This window comes from Hyperolius riggenbachi, chromosome 2, assembly GCF_040937935.1.
Source record: "Hyperolius riggenbachi isolate aHypRig1 chromosome 2, aHypRig1.pri, whole genome shotgun sequence".
NCBI classification, from domain to species: domain Eukaryota; kingdom Metazoa; phylum Chordata; class Amphibia; order Anura; family Hyperoliidae; genus Hyperolius; species Hyperolius riggenbachi.
Window position 1 is genome coordinate 295,980,723 of NC_090647.1, and position 24,011 is coordinate 296,004,733.

A 24,011-nucleotide genomic window follows, 5' to 3' on the forward strand; every position below is an offset into this window, starting at 1 on the left:
GATCGAATATCAAGAGATTTTCTATTTAATACTTTAGAAAAATTTGGGATAGAAAATTCCTTTATCTCCAGAATTAAAAAACTTTATCGAAATCAATACTCGTGCATAAGGCTGAATGGCCGGGTGGCAAAAGAATTTAAATTGAATAATGGAGAGAGACAGGGTTGCCCATTGTCGCCCCTCCTTTTTAATCTTGGTCTGGAACCGGTGATTAATCTAATTCAAAAGGAGAAGCTTATAAAAGGTATACCTATGAAAGACTATGAGCTTAAACTTCTCGCCTATGCAGATGATCTTCTGTTGACATTGTTAAATCCCTCAGTGTCCCTTTATAGGGCTCTGGAAATACTTGATGAATTTAGTAAGTTTTCTAATTTTAGAATCAATAGGGGGAAAACTATGATCCTGAATATTGGATGTTCCGAAATAACAAAATCTATATTACAGAAGGCTGACCATCTGGCTTGGTGTAAAAGATCAATTAAATATCTGGGAATTGAACTATGTAGTGACTATACGGATTTATACAACGGATTGTAAAGCTATACTGAGATCTGCAGATCGCCCGTGTTTTGGAGCTTTAGCCAGGATAGACATCATTAAGATGCTGGTTTTGCCAAAGATACTTTATGTTCTACAGTGTTTGCCAATTGCCCTTCCGAAAAGATGGTTTCAAGAATGGAGAAGTATTTTTCAAAATTTTATATGGGCAAATAAAAAACATAGGATAGCTTATGATTACTTGATGAGAGCGGAAACGTGGGGGGGATTGGGGGCCCCAGATGTATTGGGCTATTATAAATGTATCCATGTTACAAGAATAGTAGAATGGTGCTGTCCAACTGCCCGCGAAAGAATCTGGATAAAGGTAGAACAGGAAGATTTAAATCTAGAAATGGTTAATACATGGATCCTAGATAATATAAGAGCATTATTGGAGAAAACATCACACCCTATTATTAAACCAACTCTTAGAACATTATATGATATGTTAATAACATGGGCCTTTGACTTTGGAGTTTCCCAATTGGTCACACTTAGACATAACATGGATTTTCCGCCTGCATTAGATAAGGATTGGTTCAGAATCAATAATGTCAGTCCTGACATTAGACTCTTAGATATTCAAGGTAACAAGGATTTAAAAATAATGGGGGTCTTGGGTACCAACTGGGAGATAACATCTTGGGCTAAACTGCAAATAAGCAACTTTATAAAAAAGTTAGAAAAAAAAGGGGGTATTAGTAAGCAGTTAAATATAATTGAACGATGGATCGCCATGAATGAGAAACCAAAAAAGCTTCTATCTAAATGCTATAAATATATGCAGGAGAATACCTGCGGTAGATTTTCTAAGTGGCGAGAAAAATGGGAGGAAGATCTGAAAGTCACTTTAGATGAGCATAGGTGGAATCAGGTGACCCATATAATCTGGAAATACCCTTTTAGAAAACTGCAATGGACCCAATACAAAACCGTGGCCAGATGGTATTTTACACCAGCCAAGATGGTAAGGTTTTCAGGGAACCAAAACAATCATTGTTGGCGGTGTGATCAGGGGGGGGGGGCGATGAGATACATATGTGGTGGAGCTGTCCGGTGGTTAGGGGATTATGGGGAGAACTAGAGGACTTTTGGGGTAAATATTTGGGAAAATGTATTCAGATCGATGAAATGGAGGCAATTTTTGGCATTGTTGACTCTGAAAGTAATATGCTAGTAAAAGAATTGAGAGAAATTGGTTCATTGGTTGCCGGTAATATCATAGCTAAGAAATGGAAAAGTAAAGACCCTATTAAAATATCGGAGTGGTTAGCAGGTATGTTTGATTTTTGGGAGGAGGCGTCCGCTGCAGATGGAGAAATATACAATATGGGAATGCGTGATGAGAACTGGTTGGGGAGACTTAAAAAGGGGTGGATGGAATTAGTGGTAGGGGCAGATTGTTAGATATAAATAACGTTGAAAAGGATGTGGAGTCCATGGTGGGTAGTATGGAGGTATATTTCGGTTATGATTGGTATGATGAAGGCTGTTGTTCGGGCCCCATCTCCGCAGTGCATTATCTTTGTGCGTTTCGGCTGCGGTTCCGTTTGCGGTCCGGCTGGGTCCGGCGTATCCGGTCGGGTCTCGGCTCGGCTCACCACGGTTCACGGCGGTGGGTCGGGCGGGATCTGGTCCTGGCGGGGTATGCCGGATCTGGCTGGGTCGTGGATAGGGGTGGGATCGGGTTACACTGAGGGCCGGATTGTGCAGATTGGGTTTTTTATGGGATTAGTACCCTTACAGAATATACAGAATATAAGTAATACCGGCTGACGAGGAGTTTGGTGCAGGATGTGAATGTTTGGTTGTTAGAGGGGAATGACTTGGTCTGTATTCTTTTGAATGAGGGTATATGAGCTTGTGTTTATGGGTATATGAAGGTATAGATGGGTTTGTAGGAGTAGTAGGATGAATGGGGGGGAGGGGGTATGTGTCGGGTTGTATAAGTGGGATGGGATGAGTAAGAATCTGTGGTTGGTTTGTATATATTTTTTGTAAATTTAATATGCATTTACTATATTTGGACAAAATAAAAGAAAGTATATAAAGAATGACGAACTATGATGCAAACTGATTTACCAGACATAAAGAGGTTTACGATTAAGCCTATTTGCTGAGTCTGGTAGCATAGATACAGAGCTGAGTTCGGAAAGAAAAAAAAAAAAAAAAAGTAACAAAGGTTGGCGAGTGACGGATGTGTTGTGGGAGGGGATTCCAGAGAAGGGGTGAAGCGCGTGCAAAATCTTGTAAGCGGGAATGTGAGGAGGTGATTCTAGAGGAGGACAACAGAAGATCGTGTGCAGAACCGAGATTGCGATTGGGTTTGTATCTGGAAATGAGTGATGATATGTACCGGGGAGAGAGATTGTGGAGAGCTTTGTAGATTAGGGTTAGGAGTTTGAACTGGATCCTCTGGTTAATTGGCAGCCAGTGAAGAGCTTGACAGAGAGGGTCAGCTGAGGAAGATCGAGAAGAAAGATGAATGAGACGAGCAGCTGAGTTCAGTACCGACTGGAGTGGGTCCAGTTTGTTAGAAGGTAGTCCACAAAGTAGTACATTGCAGTAGTCCAGACGAGAAATTATAAGAGCATGTATTAACATTTTGGTTGTGTCTTGAGTGAGAAAGGGACGGATGCGAGATATATTTTTGAGTTGGAGATGGCAGGAGCTGGTTATGGAGTTAAGATGAGGAATAAAAGAGAGAGAAGAGTCGAATATTACCCCCAAGCACCGTGCTTTGGGAACTGAAGTGATGGGAGTGTTATTAACATTTATAGTTACTTCAGGCAGAGAGGTGGCAAGACACGGTGGAAAAATTATTAGTTCCGTTTTACTCATATTAAATTTTAGGAAGCGAGAGGACATGAAGGAGGATATAGCAGACAAGCAGTCAGGAATACGTTTGAGGAGGGAGTTAAGGTCTGGGTCCGAGAGGTACAGTTGCGTATCGTCTGCATACAGGTGGTATTGAAAACTGAATGAGTTGATTAAGTCACCAAGACCGTGCATGTAGATGGAAAAGAGGAGGGGACCAAGGACAGAGCCTTGAGGAACCCCGACAGACAAAGCATGAGGAGAAGAGATCTGATCTGAGTAGGAGACTTTGAAGGACCTTCCAGAGAGGTAGGAAGATAACCATGTGAGAGCAAGGCCCTTTATTCCTACATTTGAAAGTATTCATAAGAGTAAGGTGTGGTCAACCGTATCAAATGCTGATGACAGGTCAAGAAGGATGAGTATGGAGAATTGACCTTTGGATTTGGCTGTAAGGAGGTCATTGGCCACTTTGGTAAGGGCCGTTTCCGTGGAGTGGTTGGAGCGAAAGCCAGACTGGAACTGATCAAGTAGGGAGTTAGCTGATAAATAATGGCTTAATTCTGCATGTATGTGGCTTTCAATTAGTTTGGATGCAAATGGGAGAAGTGAGACTGGGCGGTAGTTGGCGAGTGTGGTAGGATCTTGAGATGGTTTTTTAAGTAGTGGTGTCACAACAGCCTTTTTGAGTGGCGACAGATAGATGCCAGTGGAGAGGGACAGATTAAATAGCGATGTTAGTGCAGGCATGAGAGATGAGGATAGCTGCGGAATGAAATGGGAGGGAATAGGATCCAAAGAACAAGTGGTTAGATTAGCTTTGGATATTATAGAGGAGAGAGAATGTTCAGAGAGTGTAGAGAAGGCAGTTAGAGAACAGTCAATGAGAGGTGTGGAGGTGGGATTTGAGGGTTGTGTGGAGAATTCACTTCTGATTTTGTCAATTTTATCAGTGAAGTATGTTGCAAATTCTTCAGCTGATAAGCAAGATGAAGGAGGAGGAGGAGGGGGATGGAGAACGGAGTTGAAGGTGCTAAACAAGCGTTTTGGATTGTGTACTTGGGCGGATATTAGGGAGGAAAAATAGGCCTGTTTTGCCACAGAGTTTCTGAAGTTGTTCAAGGCTATTTTATATGCAATGAAGTCCTCATTGGTGTTACTTTTCCTCCAACGCCTTTCCGCTGCTCTAGAGCATCTTTTTAACTGTTTAGTGTCTTTGGTCATCCAGGGTTGGCTACTGACACGGTGAGGGCGGACATTGCCGAGGGGGGCGAAGTCATCCATGACTTTTGTAATGGAGCTGTTGTAGTGTATAGCAGCTGAGTCTGGGTCAGTGAAGGATTGTGTGAGGAGAGGTGCCAGGCCATCAGAGACGGATTGCATGTCTAGATTGCGATAGTTTCTGCGCATATGTGAGCGTGCTTGTGACAGAGTGATAGGAAGAGAGGAGGAGAGAGAGAAGCTAAGTAGGTTATGGTCAGAGAGTGGTAGTGGATCATTAGTAAAGTCAGTGACAGAGCAGAGACGAGTGAATACGAGGTCAAGCGTATGGCCATTAGTGTGGGTTGAGGTAGGGGACCACTGAGACAACCCATAGGAGGAAGTGAGTGAAAGAAGTTTGTTGGAGACAGCGTTCTTGGTGTCAATAGGAATGTTAAAATCACCCATAATGATGGTAGGGATGTCAGAGGACAGGAACTGGAGAAGCCAGGCAGAGTAATGATCTAATAAAACAGAAGCAGGGCCTGGAGGGCGGTAAATAACTGCAATCTGGAGGTTTGAGGGTGAGTATAGTCGGACTGCATGAACTTCAAAAGATGGCAGGGAGAGAGAAGGAATAGGAGTGAGAGGCTTGAAGGAGCATTTGTCTGAGAGAAGAATGCCCACCCCTCCACCATGTTTATTCCCACTTCTAGGAGTGGGGCTAAAGTGTGTTCCATCTACTATGACAAGTACTATGTAGTGTTTAAACAGTGTTCCCATCAAAAACTGATGGTATTAGCAATAGAAGTGCAACAAATGTTTATATTTATTCTTAAATAGTAGGGTAGATGGATCGGATCCAGTCATTGGTCTAATGGACACCTTTGTTACTTATCAGTAAGCGGATGCCCAATCAGTGATTTGGGTGCCTGATGTGGTGAGCAGGCAATTGGCTGCTACATAGTATTACATGGTTTTAGTCAATCAAAGATGATTGGCTACAACTATTGGTTGTTTCAAGGTTAGTTTTAGGCACCCCCCTTTGGAGGGGCAGACATTGATCAGGGGGATGTTAAGGTTAGGCACCAGGCATTAGGAGGGGGGTTAAGGTTAAGCACTTATGGGGGGGAGTAGGGTTAGGCACCTACAGGGGGGAAGTAAGGGTACAAGCATTTGGTGGGAGTTAAGCACCTGTGGGGGTCTATGTTTAAGCATTAGGTGGGGGGATTAGGTACCTATGGGGGGTGGTTGGGTTAGGCATTTGGTGGGGGGTTAGGGTTAGGCATGTATAGTGAAGGGTTCAAGTGAGAATGGATGCTGGGTACTGCATAGTAGAATATAAGTAATTTAAATTACTAATATTTTACTATTAGCTGCACACCCCACATTACGTACACAGATTACCACCAATGGCCTCCTAGAGGTATCGTATTTACTGCAAAATGTTAAATTAGATCTCTAAGCATTAATGCTATATATAGAATGTACCTTTAGGGAGGAGATTATACTTATCTCTCTGTGCAGCATATTCTTGCTGCCTAATAGGCAGTTTCTGAGAGGGAGATAAGAAAGTGCATAAGTCGGCACTGCTGGCAACTGTGTTTATTTCCAAAGGGTGATGGCACATCAAAAATACATATGAGGCAAGAGGTTGCACATACCGTGATGCTGGAGGCTGTGAGCTGGTGGTGGGTGCTGGGCACAGATTAGCCTTACACCGTTTCGCGCTGAAAATGCGCTTCTACGGAGGCACAGCCTCCGTAGAAGCGCATTTTCAGTGCGAAACGGCTGTAAGGCTAATCTGTGCCCAGCACCCACCACCAGCTCACAGCCTCCAGCATCACGGTATGTGCAACCTCTTGCCTCATATGTATTTTTGATGTGCCATCACCCTTTGGAAATAAACACAGTTGCCAGCAGTGCCGACTTATGCACTTTCTTATCTCCCTCTCAGAAACTTGTATCTATCAAGCCAGAGCACGCTGGCTGTGCCAAAGGAAAGGAAGGCTGTGTACCCTGCCAACATCCCTCTGTCGCATGCAAAGTGTACTGTAGTGCTGACTCCTCTTCTTCTATTCCCTCTCACCTTGCACTAATAGGCAGTTTCAGAGACACAAAGCCATCTTCTGCAGAATATAATGGTGAGTTTTGGTTATCAGTCTCCTTTTTCAAGATAACCATCATGTCTGTCCCCTTTCTACCAGAAGGGCTATAGAAAAACAGTGAGAGCAGTATTGATTAAATCGGATCTGAGCTCAAAACTTCTTCTCTGCTCTACAAGATGCAACAGCATAATAAGCTTTAAAGAAAAAACATTTCTGTTACAGCTGATACAAATCCTGCAATATATATGCAGTATGTCTAGGCATGCTGGGTGCTGTGCTGCCTTTATGGGGGCATGCATGGAGCTGTGGTACTTCTCTATGGGCATGCTGGGAGTTACAGTGCCTCAATGGTAGGCCCATGTGAGGGGATGCACTAGAAGGTCAGGGAATGCTATGGGTCGACTGCCAGACAATCTGGCATCAGGTCAGCCCACCCATCAGCCAGCACAGAAGCCAGGTAACTCTGCCTATGTGTGACACTGCCTATTTAAGTGATATGCTGCATTTAGGTTATTTTATTTTAACGGAGAGTGGGGCTTTATCCAACATTTTGCTGGGAAGATCTACTTAGTTGTCTGTTAAGTTCATGTAAATGTGGCTCCACCCATAACCACACTCACATTCTGTGCATGCCTCACCCATTTTTCAGCTAGAGTGCCAAAAAGTGCTCCGGATCTCTTAGGTTCCTAGCAACACCCCTGCCTTTCTCTGGGTTCCAGTGTCTGTAACTAAATGGACTCAACAGCATGTTGAAGAGGAATTCTTCACCAGATCAGCCTCCATCACACAGGGACATTCTCGAGATAATTGCATTTCTTCAGAAATGCTTATCAGCCACCATTATGGCACTGTACAAGGATTTTACTATAACGTTTTCCTTCCAGGTCCATTTTTATACATATTTACCGTATATAAATATTCTTACTTAAAGAGGATTTTCAGCCTAAACAAACATACTGTCATTAAGTTACATTAGTTATGCTAATTAAAATAGATAGGTAATATAATCTCTTACCCACCCTGTTTTAAAAGAAAAGACACATTTTTGTGATTTCATGGGGGCAGCCTTGTTTTTGGTAGAAAGGAGGTGACGGGGAGCATGAGACACATTTCCAACTGTCCTGTGTTCTGATCACCCCTCCCAGCTGGGCACGCTAGGCAACGAGAACAACAACATCAGAAATCCCATCATGCTTTGCACAGCATAAAGGGGAAAATGCCAGGGCAGATTTCTTTGATGGGGCGGAGCTTAGCTTCTGAGCACTTAAAAATGAGGCTTTGGTAAGAAAAACAACGTTTTGATGTTGTGAAACTGTTAAAGAAACACCAAGCCTTTTTAGTGCTGCTGAGTAGATTTTAGTCTGGAGGTTCACTTTAAAGTGGAACAGTAAACTGCCTTTTGTTCTCTCTTTTTTATCCTCATGATTTATTATTTAACATTTTTTAATTGTCATTATTAATCTTTATAGAAAGTATACTAGTGTATGCTATACAATAACCTGTAACAGAATGTTTTTATGCTCACAATTAGAACATACCTGCCATTTGTTTTAGGAGGAAAAATTACCTCTGTTTCTCAGCTCCTGCACTACCAGTTCCCAAAACACCGGATGTACCAGGCCCTGGACATTATGAGCTTGTGGACTATGAAGGACCTCCCAGACAGTACATTTCCACTTCTTCCTTTGTTTCCAACACTAGTCGATGGGCTGGAGATGCTTCTGGAGGAGATGTTCCTGGCCCGGGTTAGTAAAGTAAAGCTTCATCTGTTTTTGGGGGAAAAGGCTAATTAATGACACTACAGCCCCTATTCAGTTAACTTTTTCTCCTAAGATATTTAGCACCTTGTCAATAAAATACCCTTTAGGTTACCAGCAAGTAAGAAAACACTCAAAATAATATTGACATTTTCACCTATTTATGGTACATTTTCAATTGTAGAGTGCTCTCTTTTTTTTTATAAAGAGAAGATGAAAAATTATCTTCAAGGAGAAAAAATTGAATTGAATAAGGGCTTATTGACTTTCTGGCGATTAACCCTTTACCTGTTTTTTTGTTTTGTTTTATTTTGATCCCGTAGTATAAATGTTTGTTCTTCCAGCAATAATGCCTATGTTCAGGTTTCTATATTGAAGAAATATCAGAAAAAAAGGGTTTTATGTTGTGTGCCATTATCCTCAAGCAGCAACTTCCAAGCAGACAGAAGGAATTTCCTACACCATAGTGCTTTGATACAGACTATGTTTTCAGTCCATTGGAGTGGTAATCATCTATGGTTTTGCAGTCTTGTGCGGGGACTCATTGGCTGACCTTGTTTTTTTCTTTCTTGTAGTTGATTGCAAATAAACAATTTCAAAACTATCTGGTCAGAAACTCCATCTCTGCCAACTCTATACTAAATTCTGTCTATGTCCCCTCCCCTTCCTCCCTCCCCTGCAGTCTAAATAGTAGTGTCGCAATCCAATGAGCAGCAGTCCCTTCCGCTAGCTACTAACTCCGACAAGTTAGTGTCCTCTGGTCAAGTGCCGGTAATTCTGATTTCTAGACAGACAAGACAAGATTTTCACTGCAGCAGACAGGAGGTGTATCTTACCGGAGCTTAATAATTAGTAGAGGTACTGTGTTTGTGCCTGTCACAGAGTGGAGGGTTGGAAAGAAAAAGGAAGCAGACCGCCAACCACAATATTTTTAATGACAGTTAAAGTATGGGACTGTCCAAGGCTGCCAAGGTGCTGAATATGGAAATGAATTGCTGCTGTTTGGAGGCTAGGGTTTGTGTCAGGATTGTTTTGCGGTTAAGTATCATTTTAAGGTTTCAAACGTGTTACCTTGAAGTGTTAAAGGTAAAATACCAGGAAACTGGGGGTAAGGAGGGATAAACAAATGCCCACATGTTAATGAAATTGGCATTGCATAGCGAAGACAGGAGATGAAAACATTCTAGATAAAAATCCTGCTTCAAAATGAGCTCCTCCAGATTTATACACATGTAATATTGATAGAGCTGGACAGCTGGACAGCCATACCTGCAGTGGTTCTTTGCATTTTTCCTGTGTAAATTTGGAAATAAAGCTCTAACCAAAGTAGAGCTTTACTTCCAAATTTAAGGCAACAGAAAGTCTTTGTTAAAATTTTGGAGCTAAAGTTTAACTACATGAAGATGTTTTAGAAATACTTCCCATAAGTGTTTTGCAAAGATCTTAAAGGATCACTATCATGAAAAATTGTAAAAAAAAAAAAAAGTGCATATGTATAAAATGTACCTTTGTTTTAGAGTAAACAGAGTGCACTATAAATTATTTTTTTTCCTACCTCGCTCTCACTTAAGGTGCCCATACATGGTACAATAAAAATGTTCCCGTTTATTCAACCAAAATGATCAAATCGAATGAGAGATTAAAAGAATCATTTTTTTTTATCAAGAAAAAATAATTGATTATCCCGTTTTTTCAATAAAAATCCGATTGGACATGTTGGAAAAATACTTATATTCGATCTAATGAAATAACCGAACAAAATTATCTAATCGAAAAAAATGAAAAAATTGTACCATGTATGGGGCACCATTACAGTAATTAGTAAAAATCTGACAGATCTGCCAATTTTTGGACGAGTCTGTCTCCTCATGGGGTATTCTCATGGTTTCTTTTATTTTCAGAAGCACTTACTGAAGTTGGTAGTTGCTCAGTCCAACTGCCAAAATAGTGTGCAAGTGAGTAGTGAAGTTGGCTGACATGTTTGTATAGATCCTTTCCAGAGATGGCTTTAGTAAAGAATAAAGGAAATATTGAGTATCCCCCATAAGGCAATGTACTAGTCCAAAACCTGTCAGATTTTTACTGCCTACTTTAAGTGACAGAAATTTAGTAATTTGTAGTGCATTTTACTCTCAGAGAAATGTATTTCTTATAGCATGTGCATACATATATTTTACAATCTTTCGAGTTCATGGTCCTTTAATAGTTGAAAAATAGCACATGCCCATCTTTGTATCCTTCAGCCACCTGTGACTCACAGCCATTCCATTTTACTAATCCACGCACAATAATGTTTTCATTATTAATGTCATGGGGGAGTTCGTAACAGTTCACATTCCAGAACAGTAGATCTTGTAATCACCCTTAAGGCCTAAATGCATGAAGATGTCAGTATAAGATAGTGCTTTCCAGGGTGCATGGCTTATTCTCTGAAGGAATGCAGTTTAGGCACGTAATGTTCTTACTGCAGGCTGCTTAACCACCTCAACACTGAAGAATTGCCATCTTGTTGATTTGACCCTATGTGTATGTACTGTATAAGGCTGCTGTCAATACAACAGCTTTTGATATCATGTTGTTCCTGTAAAAATAGCTTAGCTTTTCAAAAGAATAAAGTGTGATGGTTCAGCACCTATAGTCATTTAGAATTGTACAGATGATCAATCAATCCTTTTTTACAGACAAAAAAAATACATGTCATTGCTTCTATTTGAAATGCAATGTAATGCTCTCTTCTGACCTGTAGATACCTGTAGATGACACAGTTACTATTGTTTACACCGATGAAGGGAATGAGTGATTCAAGCAAAGTTATGGAAAAGTTTAGATTTGGGGCCCTTTTCCACTTGGAAGCATGACCACAATCGCACTGTGCTTGTGATCGCGCAACCTGTTAATTCCATTCGCCGTGATTATGCAATGCAGCTGTCGTGAACCAAGCGCAATCGCATCGAAAATCATGCAGGCCAGCGTTTGCGAATTGGGCAAAAAACAAATCACACTAATGGAAAAGGAGCAACGTGATTTGCATATAAATTGCGGTGCTGTTGTGATCAGTAAAATGGCTGCAATCTGCATTTTGAAGTGGATCGCAGCAGGTGGAAAAGCAGCATAAGAAGGTAAAAAAATGTTTATAGATAGTATTGCCTGGACAGATTTATGCAAGATAATGATGTTTAACTTGTTTTACATTATTTATAAGTAATGTTGGTGCTCAAATTCCAACACCAACACTATTTAGAAGCACCAATGTTTATTTAAAACCATCTGTGCCATTGTAGTACTTAAGACTTGCGCAGAGGTTCAGTGTGCTGCCCCTTTTATCTGGCATAGACCTTCCAAATCTAGCTAATGTTATAACAACAGCTTCTTAAAGCTAGAAAGCATACATTTTTGACAGTTAGGATGAATTACCTAGCATTTATGTCCAACAACTGAGCGTTAAGGAAGCCAGTAACGATTGTCCGATGATATCCTAATATCGAGTGGTAATGATCGTTCTGGCCCACTGACAGAAAGAAAGTTGCTGTGTAATTAGAGCAGATTAATGGAATTGATCCAAAATGGATCAAGTCCATCAATCTGATTGAATCGCAGCTTTCTTTCCGTTAGTGGGCACGAATGATAATTTCTGATTGATATTACAATCGAATTGCACGATCTATCATCTGGAGAACTGTATCGTTAATGGCCACCTTAAGCCGTATGAGGAACCAGCACAGCCCCACCTCTTCTTGTTGTATTCCTGTTAGTTTGCTCTAGCATTTGTAGTAATAGGGAAATTCCAACCATCTCACACCAATACAGTGATAACAGTTGAGCATTGTACAGTATTAACCATCAGTAAAAGCAAGAAGTTTTGAACCAGGATGGTACCATTTATTGTCTAACTTAACCATTTAAAGGGAACCAGAGACGAAGCACCCTTGTGTATTTTACCATATATATCAGTAAGAACATTAGAGAAAACACTTACCATGCTCTGTTTCATCCTCTTTGCTAAAAGTGTCTGTTATCAGCTGTGATAAGAATCCCGGACTGAGCATTCAGTCTGGCTTTGCAGGGAATAATTATAGCTGAGTCATTATAGCAGAGCCACAAGGGGGCAGGCTTGGGCTTGAAAAGACACCAGAGAAGTCAGACTCAGCTATAATTTTTCTGTAGCAAAGCCAGACTGAATGCTCAGTCGGGGAGTCTTATCAGAGGAGATAACAGTCAGATTAAACAGAGAACAATGTGTAACGATTGGTGTCAGCAACACAGAGTTTTTTCTGATTATTGGTGATCTGCAGTATCACCAATAATACAGATGCTATACCTGATTATATGGTGATCTGCAGAATCACCAATAATACTAGTATAACTAGACACAGGACACCCAATGTGATAAAGTGTTTGATGCAACAGTAATCAGAGAGGTTATCTCCCGAGGAGTGGGAGATACAGACACTACTGCAGCCAAGGATTCCCTGAAGAGCAGGGAATCAGACTGCACTGCAGCCAGTGGACCCCTGAGGGGCAGGTTGCCACTGACTGTGCTGAAGATGATCTCCTTATGTGGAGGAGATGCAGACTGTACTGCAGCCGAGAATTCCCTGAGGTAGTTTCTAGGGAGTGTCTGCAACACCTCAACCAAATAACTGTGTGTGCAGAATTCCCTGAGGAGCAGGGAACCTTGGATAATACTGCAGCCAGTGGACACCTGAGGAGCAGGGACCACTGGCTGGGCTGCAGGAGAGAAAACTGAGTGAAAGAGAGGTATAATAGAACTACAGCCGAGGATCCCCTGATGAGCAGGGAATCAGATGGTACTGCAGCCAGTGGACACCTGAGGGGCAGGGACCACTGACTGGGCTGCAGGAGTGGTAACTGGTAAAGTGAGAGATGTGCTCGGGCTGCAGCCAAGGATTCCCTGAGGGGCAGGGAATCAGACTGTGCTACAGCCAAAGATTCCCTGATGGACTGGGAATCAGACTGTACTGCAGCCGGTGGAGGGTTAGAGACCACTGACTGAACTGCAAGATGGTCTTTCTGAGGAGCAGGTGACCCTTGCAGCTAATGAACACCTGGAGAGCAAGTGTCACGGATAGTACAGTAAGGCTGATCACCCAAGAAATGACAAGCCAGGTCAGCAACACACGGACAGATAAAGTACAGAGACGGGAGACTGATTCGGTATCCGGGTACAGGCAAGGTTGGCAACAGGTTATCAGATAGGCAAAGGTACCGAATCAGTAAGCGGGAGAGTGGTCAGGAAAGCCAGAGATCATAACAGGTAACAGAATATATCTCAATCCTAGTCTTAGGTGTGAGGTCCTTGGTCTCAACACCTGGTAACTAGTCCAACAGATAAACAGTAGCCATGTAGCAATCTCCTAGTCTTATGTGTGAGGTCCTTGGTCTCAACACCTGGGAACTAGTCTAATACATACACAATACAATAATACTTTTGAGGCTATCAACGGAATCTGACTAAGTGTGAATTCCCAGCTCCGGCTGGTTCTAACACACTGTAAGATCTGACTGGGGTCTGAGCGCTCACACGTAAGCATTCGCAACAGCAGACAACTTGCAACTGACAGGCAAGTCCTATATATACCCAGAGCGCTCCACAGCGCCACCCCAGTCACTCAGCCAATCTGGAGCATAGCTGGGATCAGCTGATCGGCATGATCAGCTGACTCCCCTTCTGCTAGCATGATGGTCCTGTTGCCTGGCGCGCGCGCGTAGCTCTCAATCTGCGTGCACTAGAAGGACCAGGCGAACCAGCATCATGTTGCTGCGCGGCAGAAGCCGCCAGCTGGAACGCAGAGATAGCCGCCCTGCCGCTTGCCCACGCGGCAGCATCTCCGCTATTCATTACACAATGAAACAAAGAGCAGATTAGGTGTTTACCGTCATGTTCCCACTGATTTATAAGGTAAAATACAAGAGGGTGCTTTATCTCTGGTTCTCTTTAAGCCTTCTGGACGTAGAAGCTACATCCAGAAGGCCATGTGCGCTCCCGCACCCGATCACACGTGTACATGCGCGCTCCTAGCCGCAAGTCGTTAGTCCAGGAATCAATTAATCGGGACATGGTGCCCGATGATTGATTCCTCTCCCCGGCAGAAAAAGCGACTGCTTCTCTCGGAAGCCTCTCTTTTTCTGCCTCTTATGCCCCCTACGTCCCTCTAAGCGTACATGTTGAGCTTAGAGTGACGTCATGTAAACAAACTCAAGGTTGCCATCTTGTGGCCAAAAAGTAAAACTACATCTACATGTGAAAAAAATAAAAAATAATCACATATTTACATAAAAAAATTACTATTTACACCCCACCCTCCCAAAAATACCCAAATAAAATGTTTAATAAAAAAAAAAAAAAAAACCATTACAATAAAAAAAAAACGTAAATATTTACCTAAGGGTCTAAACTTTTTAACCACTTCCGGATTTCGGGTGGTTTGGCTGATCTGTGCTGCGGGGGCTCTTCAGCCCGCAGCACAGATCAGATATCAGGCAGGGCGATCAGACTCCCCCCCCCTTTTTTTCCCCACTAGGGGGATGTCCTGCTGGGGGGGTCTGATCGCCGCTATTCCTCTCTCTGCCTCCTTCCCTCCCTCCCCTCTTCATTATGGGCTGCGCAGGACGGAAATCCATCCTGCGCTGCCTCAGATAGGCTTCAGCAGCGCCGTATGTATGTGAACAGTGGGGAAGATGTTCCCCGCATGTTTACATTTACCAAGCGAGCCGCGATCGGAGGCTCGCAGGGTGTTCACGGAGACACCCTCCGTGAACCGCTTCAGGATTCAGGGGCGTACTTATTCGTACGCAGAATCCTGAAGTGGTTAAATATCATTGTAAAGATGAAATTTTTTTTTTTTTTTTTTTTTAATTATAAGCTTGTAAATAGTGATGGATGCAAAACGGAAAAAATGCACTTTTATTTCCAAATAAAATATTGTTGCCATAGATTGTGATAGGAACATCATTTAAATGGTGTAATACCCGGGACTATTAGGCAAATACAATATGTGGGTTTTAATTATGGAGGCATGTATTATTTTAAAACTATAATGGCCAAAAACTGAGAAATAATGATTTTTTTTTCTTATTCTTCCTGTTAAAATGCATTTACAGTAAAGTGGCTCTTAGCAAAATGTACCACCAAAAGAAAGCCTAATTGGTGGCGGAAAAAACAAGATGTAGATCAGTTCATTGTGATAAGTAGTGATAAAGTTATAGGCTGATGAATGGGAGGTGATAATTACTCGGATGCATAAAGTGAAAACGACTGATGGCTGAAGTGGTTAAAAGAGTAAAGCTGGCAATACACTAGGCCGATTCCCGCCAGATCGACAGCAGATTCGATCACTGGGATCGAATCTGCTGTCACATCGTTCCCGCTACACGACGAATTTCGATCCATTTCGTCCGATTCCGTCGATTGATCCGTGAAGAAAATTACTGTCGATCGCCCGCAGGTAGGGAGCGCGTCGCTAGCGGCGTTCGAGTGCCCGACGACCGACGCAATAGAGCCCGCATACATTACCTGCTCCACCGGCGCGACTGTCCCCGGTTACCACTGCTCCGTCTCTGCTCTGGTCTGGTCTCCAGTCCGGCATGCTTCACTTCTTCTAGCCCGGCAGGAAGATTAAACAGTAGAGGGTGCCGGGCAGGAAGAAGTAAAGCATGCCGGACCTGGAGACCAGAGCGGAGACGGAGCAGTGGTGACCGGGGGCAGTCGCGCCGGCGGAGCAGGTAATGTATGCGGGGGGGGGGGGGTAGCGGCGGCAGCACCACAACAGATTGTGAACGGTTTCAGGCTGAAATCGGTTCACAATCTGTTTGCAGTAAAGGTAGCCATACGATCCCTCTCTGATCAGATTCGATCAGAGAGGGATCTATCTGTTGGTCGAATCTGATGGCAAATCGACCAGTGTATGGCTAACTTAAGAGTAAGCTTTTGGCTATTCTGTCTTCATCAGACTAAAATCCTGTGTGCTGACAAGTTGTAAAAGCACACAGCTATATACATGCAACATCAAATGAATGGATGCAGTCTGGGCTGAACAATTATTATGACATTAAATATCATCATCATCCTCATACCAATTTTAAGAAATTGGTATCCTTGTTTTCTATTTATGTACAATTTTGAACCAATGTATACATTTTATTTCTGCTATTAATCTCTCTTTCTGTGATGTAAAGCCACCCTCCAGGGCAGTAACTCGAAGATCATTTAAGCTGTGTCCATGGGAACAAAAGTGTGTAGGAACTGAGAGATTAGTTTTGGGATTTGTAATAGTGTACCTGTGTCTGTTCATATGTATTTGAGCCTGGACAAATTGCATCCATTCTGCTTGTAGCTAACTCTTGAACTCAAAATTTTCGATACCTCTGTGCCAGGCAGAGTCTCAGTTATGTGAGGATTGAGTAAACAAAGGGTTTTCTCTATTTGTCATAAATCAACTAACACCCTGTAACGATTGGTGTCAGCACACAGAGTGTATCTGATTATTGGTGATCTGCAGTATCACCAATAATACAGAAGTTATACCTGATTATATGGTGATCTGTAGAATCACCAATAATACAAGTACAGCAAGACACAGGACACCAATGTAATGTGAGTGTTTGGTGCAACAGTAAGAAAGGTTATCTTCCGAGGAGCGGAAGATACAGACACTTCTGCAGCCAAGTATCCCCTGGAGAGCAGGGAATTGGACTGCACTGCCGCCAGTGGACACCTGTGGAGCAGGTGGTCTCTTACGGTGTAGATACTAACCTCCTAGGAGGAGGAGATGGAGGTTGTACTGCAGCCAGGGATTCCTTGATGACTCAGGAATCAGACTGTACTGCAGCCAAGCATTCCCTGATGGGCTGGGAATCAGACTGTACTGCAGCCAGTGGACTCCTATAGGTAAAGTCCCCTGACTGGACTGTAAGAAGACTTCCTGAGGAGCAGGCAGCCTTTACAGCTAATGGACACCTATAGAGCTGGTGTCTCAAGGATGACAGAGTAACTGTTCACCCAAGGGATGGGTGACAGCCAGAAAGGTCATACAAGCCAGGTTGGCAACACACGAGCAGATAAGGTACAGAGACAGAAGGCTGATTCGGTGTCAGGGTATAGGCAAGGTTGGCAACAGGTAATCAGATATGCGAGGTACCGAATCAGAAAGCAAGAGAGAGGTCAGCGAAGCTAGAGATCATAACAAGTATCAATATAGCACACTCCTAGTCTGAGGTGTGAGGTCCTTGGTCTCGACACCCAGGAACTAGTCTGAAGTATAACACCGTAATATCCTAGACTTAGGTGTGAGGTCCTTGGTCTCAACACCCAGGAACTAGTCTGAAGTATAACACAGTAATATCCTAGACTTAGGTGTGAGGTCCTTGGTCTCAACACCCGGGAACTAGTCTGAAGTATAACACAGTAATCTCCTAGACTTGGGTGTGAGGTCCTTGGTCTCAACACCCGGGAACTAGTCTGAAGTATAACACAGTAATATCACAGTAATCTCCTAAACAGAATCTGGCTAAGTGTGAATTCCCAGTTCCAACTGGTTCTAACACACTGTAGGATCTGACTGAGGTCTGAGTGCTCACACGTGAGTATTCGCAACGGCAGACAACCAGCAACTGACAAGCAAGCTCTATATATACTTCCAGCGCTGCGCAGCGCCGCCCCAGCCACTCAGCCAATCAGGAGTCCAGCTGGGATCAGCTGATCGACCTGATCAGCTGATTCCCCTTCTGCTGGCATAAAGGTCCTGTCGCCTAGCGCGCGCGCACATTGCTCTCTCCATCTGTGTGCACCAGAAGGACCAGGCAAACTAGAGACATGTTGCTGCGCGGAAACAGCCGCCGGCTTGAACGCGGAGACCGCCGCCCTGCCACCTGTCCGCGCGGCGGCATTTCCGCTATTCATTACACATCCTCTCCAGACCCTATTTGAATGTCTTGTTTTAATTAAGGCATCGTAATGACATGTATTTATGTTTCCCCAAAAATCTATGTATCGCCTTTTGATGTTACATGTATATACATGTAGCTGTTTGCTTTAAAGACTTGTTAGCATACAGGATTCCATTCTGATGAAGGCGGAATTGCCCAAAACGTACTCTTATTCTTTTAAGTTACCGTAGCCAGTAAATGGTATCATCCTGATTCAAAACATCTTGCTATACAACAATAGCAATTGTACTGAGTTTACAGCCTGTCTTCTTCCTATCATACTTCAGTTTAATGCATGTATAAGAGTTTTTTTTATTATTATTGTTTATTATTTTTCTTTATATAGTGCCACCATCTTCAGCAGCGCTGTACATAGTATATATAGTCTTGTCACTTAACTGTCCCTCAGATCTGCTTACAGTCTTATCTCTACCGTAGTCCTATGTCTAGGGCCAATTTTGGGGGAAGCTAATTAACTAACCTGTATGTTTTTGGGATGTGGGAGGAAATCAGAGTGCGTAGAGGAAACCCATGCAGACACAGGGTAGAACATGCAAACATGCAGATAGTGCTCTGGCTAGAATTTGAACCAGGAACCCAGCACTGCAAGGCGAGAGTGATATCCACTACCCTACTGTGCTACCTGCGGGATTTATTCGATATATAGAATGAAAAATGAGGGTAAGAAGAAAAAAACAAGGGCTGTGCAATACAGTGAAGTATGTTTTTACTGAATTAAAAAAAGGAGAGAAAATATACTGTAGGTACTCTCAAGGCTAGGGTTGCTACTCAACATTTCCTATAATAAAATAATCTGCAAAATAATATTGGATTCATTCTTATAAATCAAGTAGAAAAAGGTTCCGCTGCACCAAAGGTTGGGTGAAAAAAGATTGGCTTTTATTATTCCATCAGTGAATACAAAAGATAAAAAGCTCACGCGTATCGGGGCTCATGGCCCCTTAATCATAGCTTGCATACTGATACAAAGTGCTGGTTTATATAGTCTAGTACCTCCCCAGAGAAAAGTGAGGAGGCGTGACTATCAATCTTAAAGTGACATGCACACAAATTTCAGTATAGAGTAACAGAAAATCCTATTTGCAGTAAATTAAAACCAATATACAAGAGTATAAAAATTCTTTTACAAAGGCAACAACAATATCAAGTCGTATGAATGGCATAGGAGAAAAGAAGTATATGTTAGAAATTTCAAAGATCGTTATAAATATTATTATGCAATACAAAATATTCACAATAGAGGAGACATCACTATTTGTAGAAGGACCTATGAGCCAAGGTCATATACTAGATTGATGTCCATCCTAGAATTTAGTCCCTTTGGGGTTCGTGTGTCCAGCCTCCAAATCCAGAGAGCCTCCCTTTTACGTAAGAGTTTGTATGTATCCCCTCCTCTAATGGAACGGACAACCCTCTCCACCCCCTGGAAAACAAAGCCCTTCATGTCACCCTGATGTGTGTTCAAGAAATGTTTTGCTACACTGGACACCTGGGAAATATAGGCCTCGTTCCTAAGGCATCTAGAGGGTCCGTTAAAATGTTCAGAAATGCGTTGGCGTAGGGGACGTGTCGTACAACCCATGTATTGTAGCTTGCAAACAGTACAACCGACGAGATAAACCTCATAATTGGTATTACAATTAATGTATTGTTTGATCTGAAATTTAGCATTGTTAGAGGTGGAAATTATCTCACGGGATGGACTGTGAATGCGACAATACCTACAGGTGTTGTACCCACATTTGTAGGAGCCTGTATAAGTTAGCCAGGTGGGGGCCCTCCTCTCCTGACTGGAAAAAAGACTCGGAGAGAGTTGTGACCCCAAGGTAGGGGCTCGTCGCGCAGAGAAGCTGCAACCCCCATTTAAAATTCTATGGAGTTTAGGATCCGAGTGCAGAATGGGTAAGTATTTTTTGACAACATTGATTATTTTGTTATATTCTAAACTATAGGGAGTTGTGAAGGTCAAACCCCTCTGTTTGCACCCAAATCTGCCATCAGTACCCCTATGCAACAACTCTACGCGATTCTTGCGTTTTACCTGTTCTTTGGCTTTAGCAATAACAGAATTATTGTAGCCCCTATCCTGGAGTCTCCTCTCAACCAAGTCCAATTCCCGTCCCATATCATTGGGATCCGAGCAATTTCTGGCAGCCCTCAATAGTTCCCCATATGGGATTGCTTTCAAGGTATGTTTGGGATGACAACTAGAGGCCAAAAGAAGAGAATTTCCAGCACAAGCCTTGCGATAGGTTTTAGTGACAATCCTATTGGAAATCTGTGATCCGCTCAGAGTCAAGTCTAAGTAGTTGACTTCTACCGGGTCATGACAGATCGTAAACGACAAATTGAGGTTATTGTCGTTACAGTAGGACAGAAATTGAGTCACATATTCCGGGGGGCCCTCCCATATCAGCAGCAGGTCATCTATATAACGACCATACCAAAAAATGAATTCTTTAAAGGGGTTCTCCGGTCCAAAGATGCGGAGCTCCTCCCACCATCCCATGTATAAATTCGCTCGGGATGGGGAGAATTTGGCTCCCATAGAAGCTCCGCATCTTTGGAGATAGAAAACCCCATCAAACATAAAGTAATTATGGGTCAACAGATGACCCACCGCCGATATGAGAAAGTCCCCCTGCTCCTGGGCAAAGGAGCCATGCTTGTGGATATGAAAACTCAAAGCTTCAAGTACCAGGTCATGGGGAATCGATGAATACAATGAGGCCACATCCATCGTGATCCACGAGGAGTGATTATCCCATCGCAAAGGTTTCAGACTGTTAAATAGGTGGGTTGTATCTCGTAAATAACCGGGTAATCTCTGGACCAGGGGCTGAAGACAACCATCTACCCACTGGCCCAGACGTTCTCCCAGGGAGCCAATGTCCGCAACAATTCGGGGGAACATCCGGCTTATGTACTTTGGGAAGGTGGTGGAATATAGGGATAACCGGTGTTTCCACCATGAGATAGTCCCGTTCCCTCTCAGTGAACACACCCAAAGATACTCCCTCATCCAACAATTTTTTAAGTTCAGTCTGGAAACGTGCAGTGGGATCCCCACTAAGAATTTGATAGGTGTCAGTGTCATTTAGCTGTCTCAAGGCTTCTGTTTTATAGGAGTCAGCATCTAAAATAACCACAGCCCCTCCTTTGTCAGCATTGCGTATTACAATAGATTTATCATTTTGGAGGGACCGTAGTGTCTCCTGTTCCCGTATGGAAAGGTCTGACTTAGCCCCGAAAACTCGCTGAATCCGCATGAGTTCACTCTCTACCATATCCTGAAATGTGTCAACCACCCCAGACCTGGCCTGTATGGGATAAAAAGAAGGGTTGGAGACGGACATGGGGCCCACGGCCGCCCCGGCGACCGGGCCGCCACTCTCCCTGGGACAGTATCCCAGGGAGAGGGCGGTAGAGGCCCTTCTATAAGGAGGGACCCCCCGGGCGCCAGGGCGGAAAAATCGGGCCCCGCGGTCGGCCCCGAGCCCTCCCCCATAACATTTGAGTCCTCCACATCAAGGAAATGTTTTTTCACCATGAGATTGCGAACAAATTTATTGACGTCTAACATAGTGTTAAAAATGTCAATGTGACACGAAGGGGAAAAAGAAAGGCCTCTGGAAAGTAGAGAGAGCTGGACATCTGTTAACGTAACTTTGGAAAGATTAATAACATTATGACTGTTTAATCTCCTATGTTTCCTACCCGCCCTCCTTCTGCGTTTCCTTTTTTGGTTTTGTACTTTCGATGTTTTTTCTTTTGTTTCTGATAATAAGGGGCCTGCGTTGCAGGGTTCAATTCTGATGTCTGTCCACGCTGGAGCCCAGCCGCATTTGGGGTGCCAGCGAAGACTGACTGAGCCCTAGTTTCTAAGTCCTCTGATATGTCCGAGAGAGATCCCGAACTCTCAGCGGAACTGAAGCTCACTTTCTTGTTTCGGGTGAGTTAAGGTTTGCGTAAGATTGGTTTGGGGGATCGGTGGATCGTTTCCCACCTCCCCCACTCATAAACTACCCCATTTTTGTAGTCCCCTGTATCCCGAAGAAATTTGATACGTTTAGTATTCATGATGATATTTTCCATCTTTACAATATTCTCTTTCATTTTATTGTTCAAATCGTCAAACAGATCAAAAGAGGAGAATTTCTTCACATCCTCTCTGGTCTCTGCAATTTGAATTTTAATATCAGCAAGTTTTTTTCTCTTCATAAGAGATAATCAGTTTCGTGAGTCGAATGGAACAATCTGAAAGAATTTGATTCCACTCGACCACAAACTGACTGGAGTAGACAGTGGTGGGTATCTTTTTAATACGGAAACCCTGAGGAATCATTCCCTCTGAAACATAATGTTTCAGTGTGGTGATGTCCCACCAGAGTCGTACCTCTTTATCCAATAAACATTCTAGACCTGTAAAACAAGACTGTAAATTAAAGGGACACTTAAGTCAAACAAAAAAAAATGAGTTTTACTCCCCTAGGGCTTCCAATAGCCCCCTGCAGCTGTCCGGTACCCTCGCCTTCTCCCTCCGATCCTCCTGGCCCCGCCGCCGCCGGCAGCCACTTCCTGTTTCGGTGACAGGAGCTGACAGGCTGGGGATGCGAGTGATTCTTCGCATTCCCAGACACATTAGCACCCTCTATGCTGCTATATGGTATATGATATCTGCTATAGTAGCATAGATGGCGCTATTGTGGCCAGGAACGCGAAGAATCACTCGCGTCCCCAGCCTGTCAGCTCCTGTCACCGAAACAGGAAGTGGCTGCCGGCGGGGCCAGGAGGATCGGAGGGAGACGGCGAGGGCACCGGACAGCTGCAGGGGGCTATTGGAAGCCCCAGGTGAGTAAAACTCATTTTTTTTTTACTTAAAGAGACTCCGTAACAAAAATTGCATCCTGTTTTTTATCATCCTACAAGTTCCAAAAGCTATTCTAATGTGTTCTGGCTTACTGCAGCACGTTCTACTATCACCATCTCTCTAATAAATCAGCTTATCTCTCTCTTGTCAGACTTGTCAGCCTGTGTCTGGAAGGCTGCCAAGTTCTTCAGTGTTGTGGTTCTGTGATGCATCTACTCCCTCCAGGCCCCTCTCTGCACACTGCCTGTGTATTATTTAGATTAGGACAGCTTCTCTCTTATCTTTTACAAGCTGGATAAATCCTCCTCTGAGTTGGCTGGGCTTTCACATACTGAGGAATTACATACAGGCAGAGCTGTCTGCACTCTGCAGGAAGAAACAGCCTGACACTTCAGTGGAAGATAGCTGCAGGAGGAAAGAAACACACAAATGATCTCTTGAGATTCAAAAGGAAGGCTGTATACAGCCTGCTTGTGTATGGACGTATTTTCTATGTGTGGACATACTGTACATCAACCTACTTCCTGTTTTGGTGGCCATTTTGTTTGTTTATAAACAAACTTTTTAAAACTGTTTTTAACCACTTTTAATGCGGCGGGGAGCGGCGAAATTGTGACAGAGGGTAATAGGAGATGTCCCCTAATGCACTGGTATGTTTACTTTTGTGCGATTTTAACAATACAGATTCTCTTTAAGTGTCCCTTTAAGGGTATGGCCAAAGCTGAACGCGCCAGGTTGTTTAGAAAACAC

At 43.2% G+C, this 24,011-nt stretch overlaps 1 protein-coding gene across 6 annotated transcripts in view; it reads left to right on the forward strand.

The window, feature by feature from the left end:
* The window catches only part of STPG1 (sperm tail PG-rich repeat containing 1), a 127,947-nt gene that overhangs the window by 83,256 nt on the left and 20,680 nt on the right, over positions 1-24,011 (forward strand). For 5 of the 6 annotated variants that reach the window (XM_068268986.1, XM_068268987.1, XM_068268984.1 and 2 more), the window contains exon 8: positions 8,223-8,413. In XM_068268986.1, coding sequence (XP_068125087.1) covers positions 8,223-8,413 — 191 coding nt within the window. Of the gene's footprint in view, positions 1-8,222; positions 8,414-8,748; positions 8,973-24,011 lie in introns of those variants that run through there. The other variant, XM_068268989.1, reaches the window with a different exon arrangement.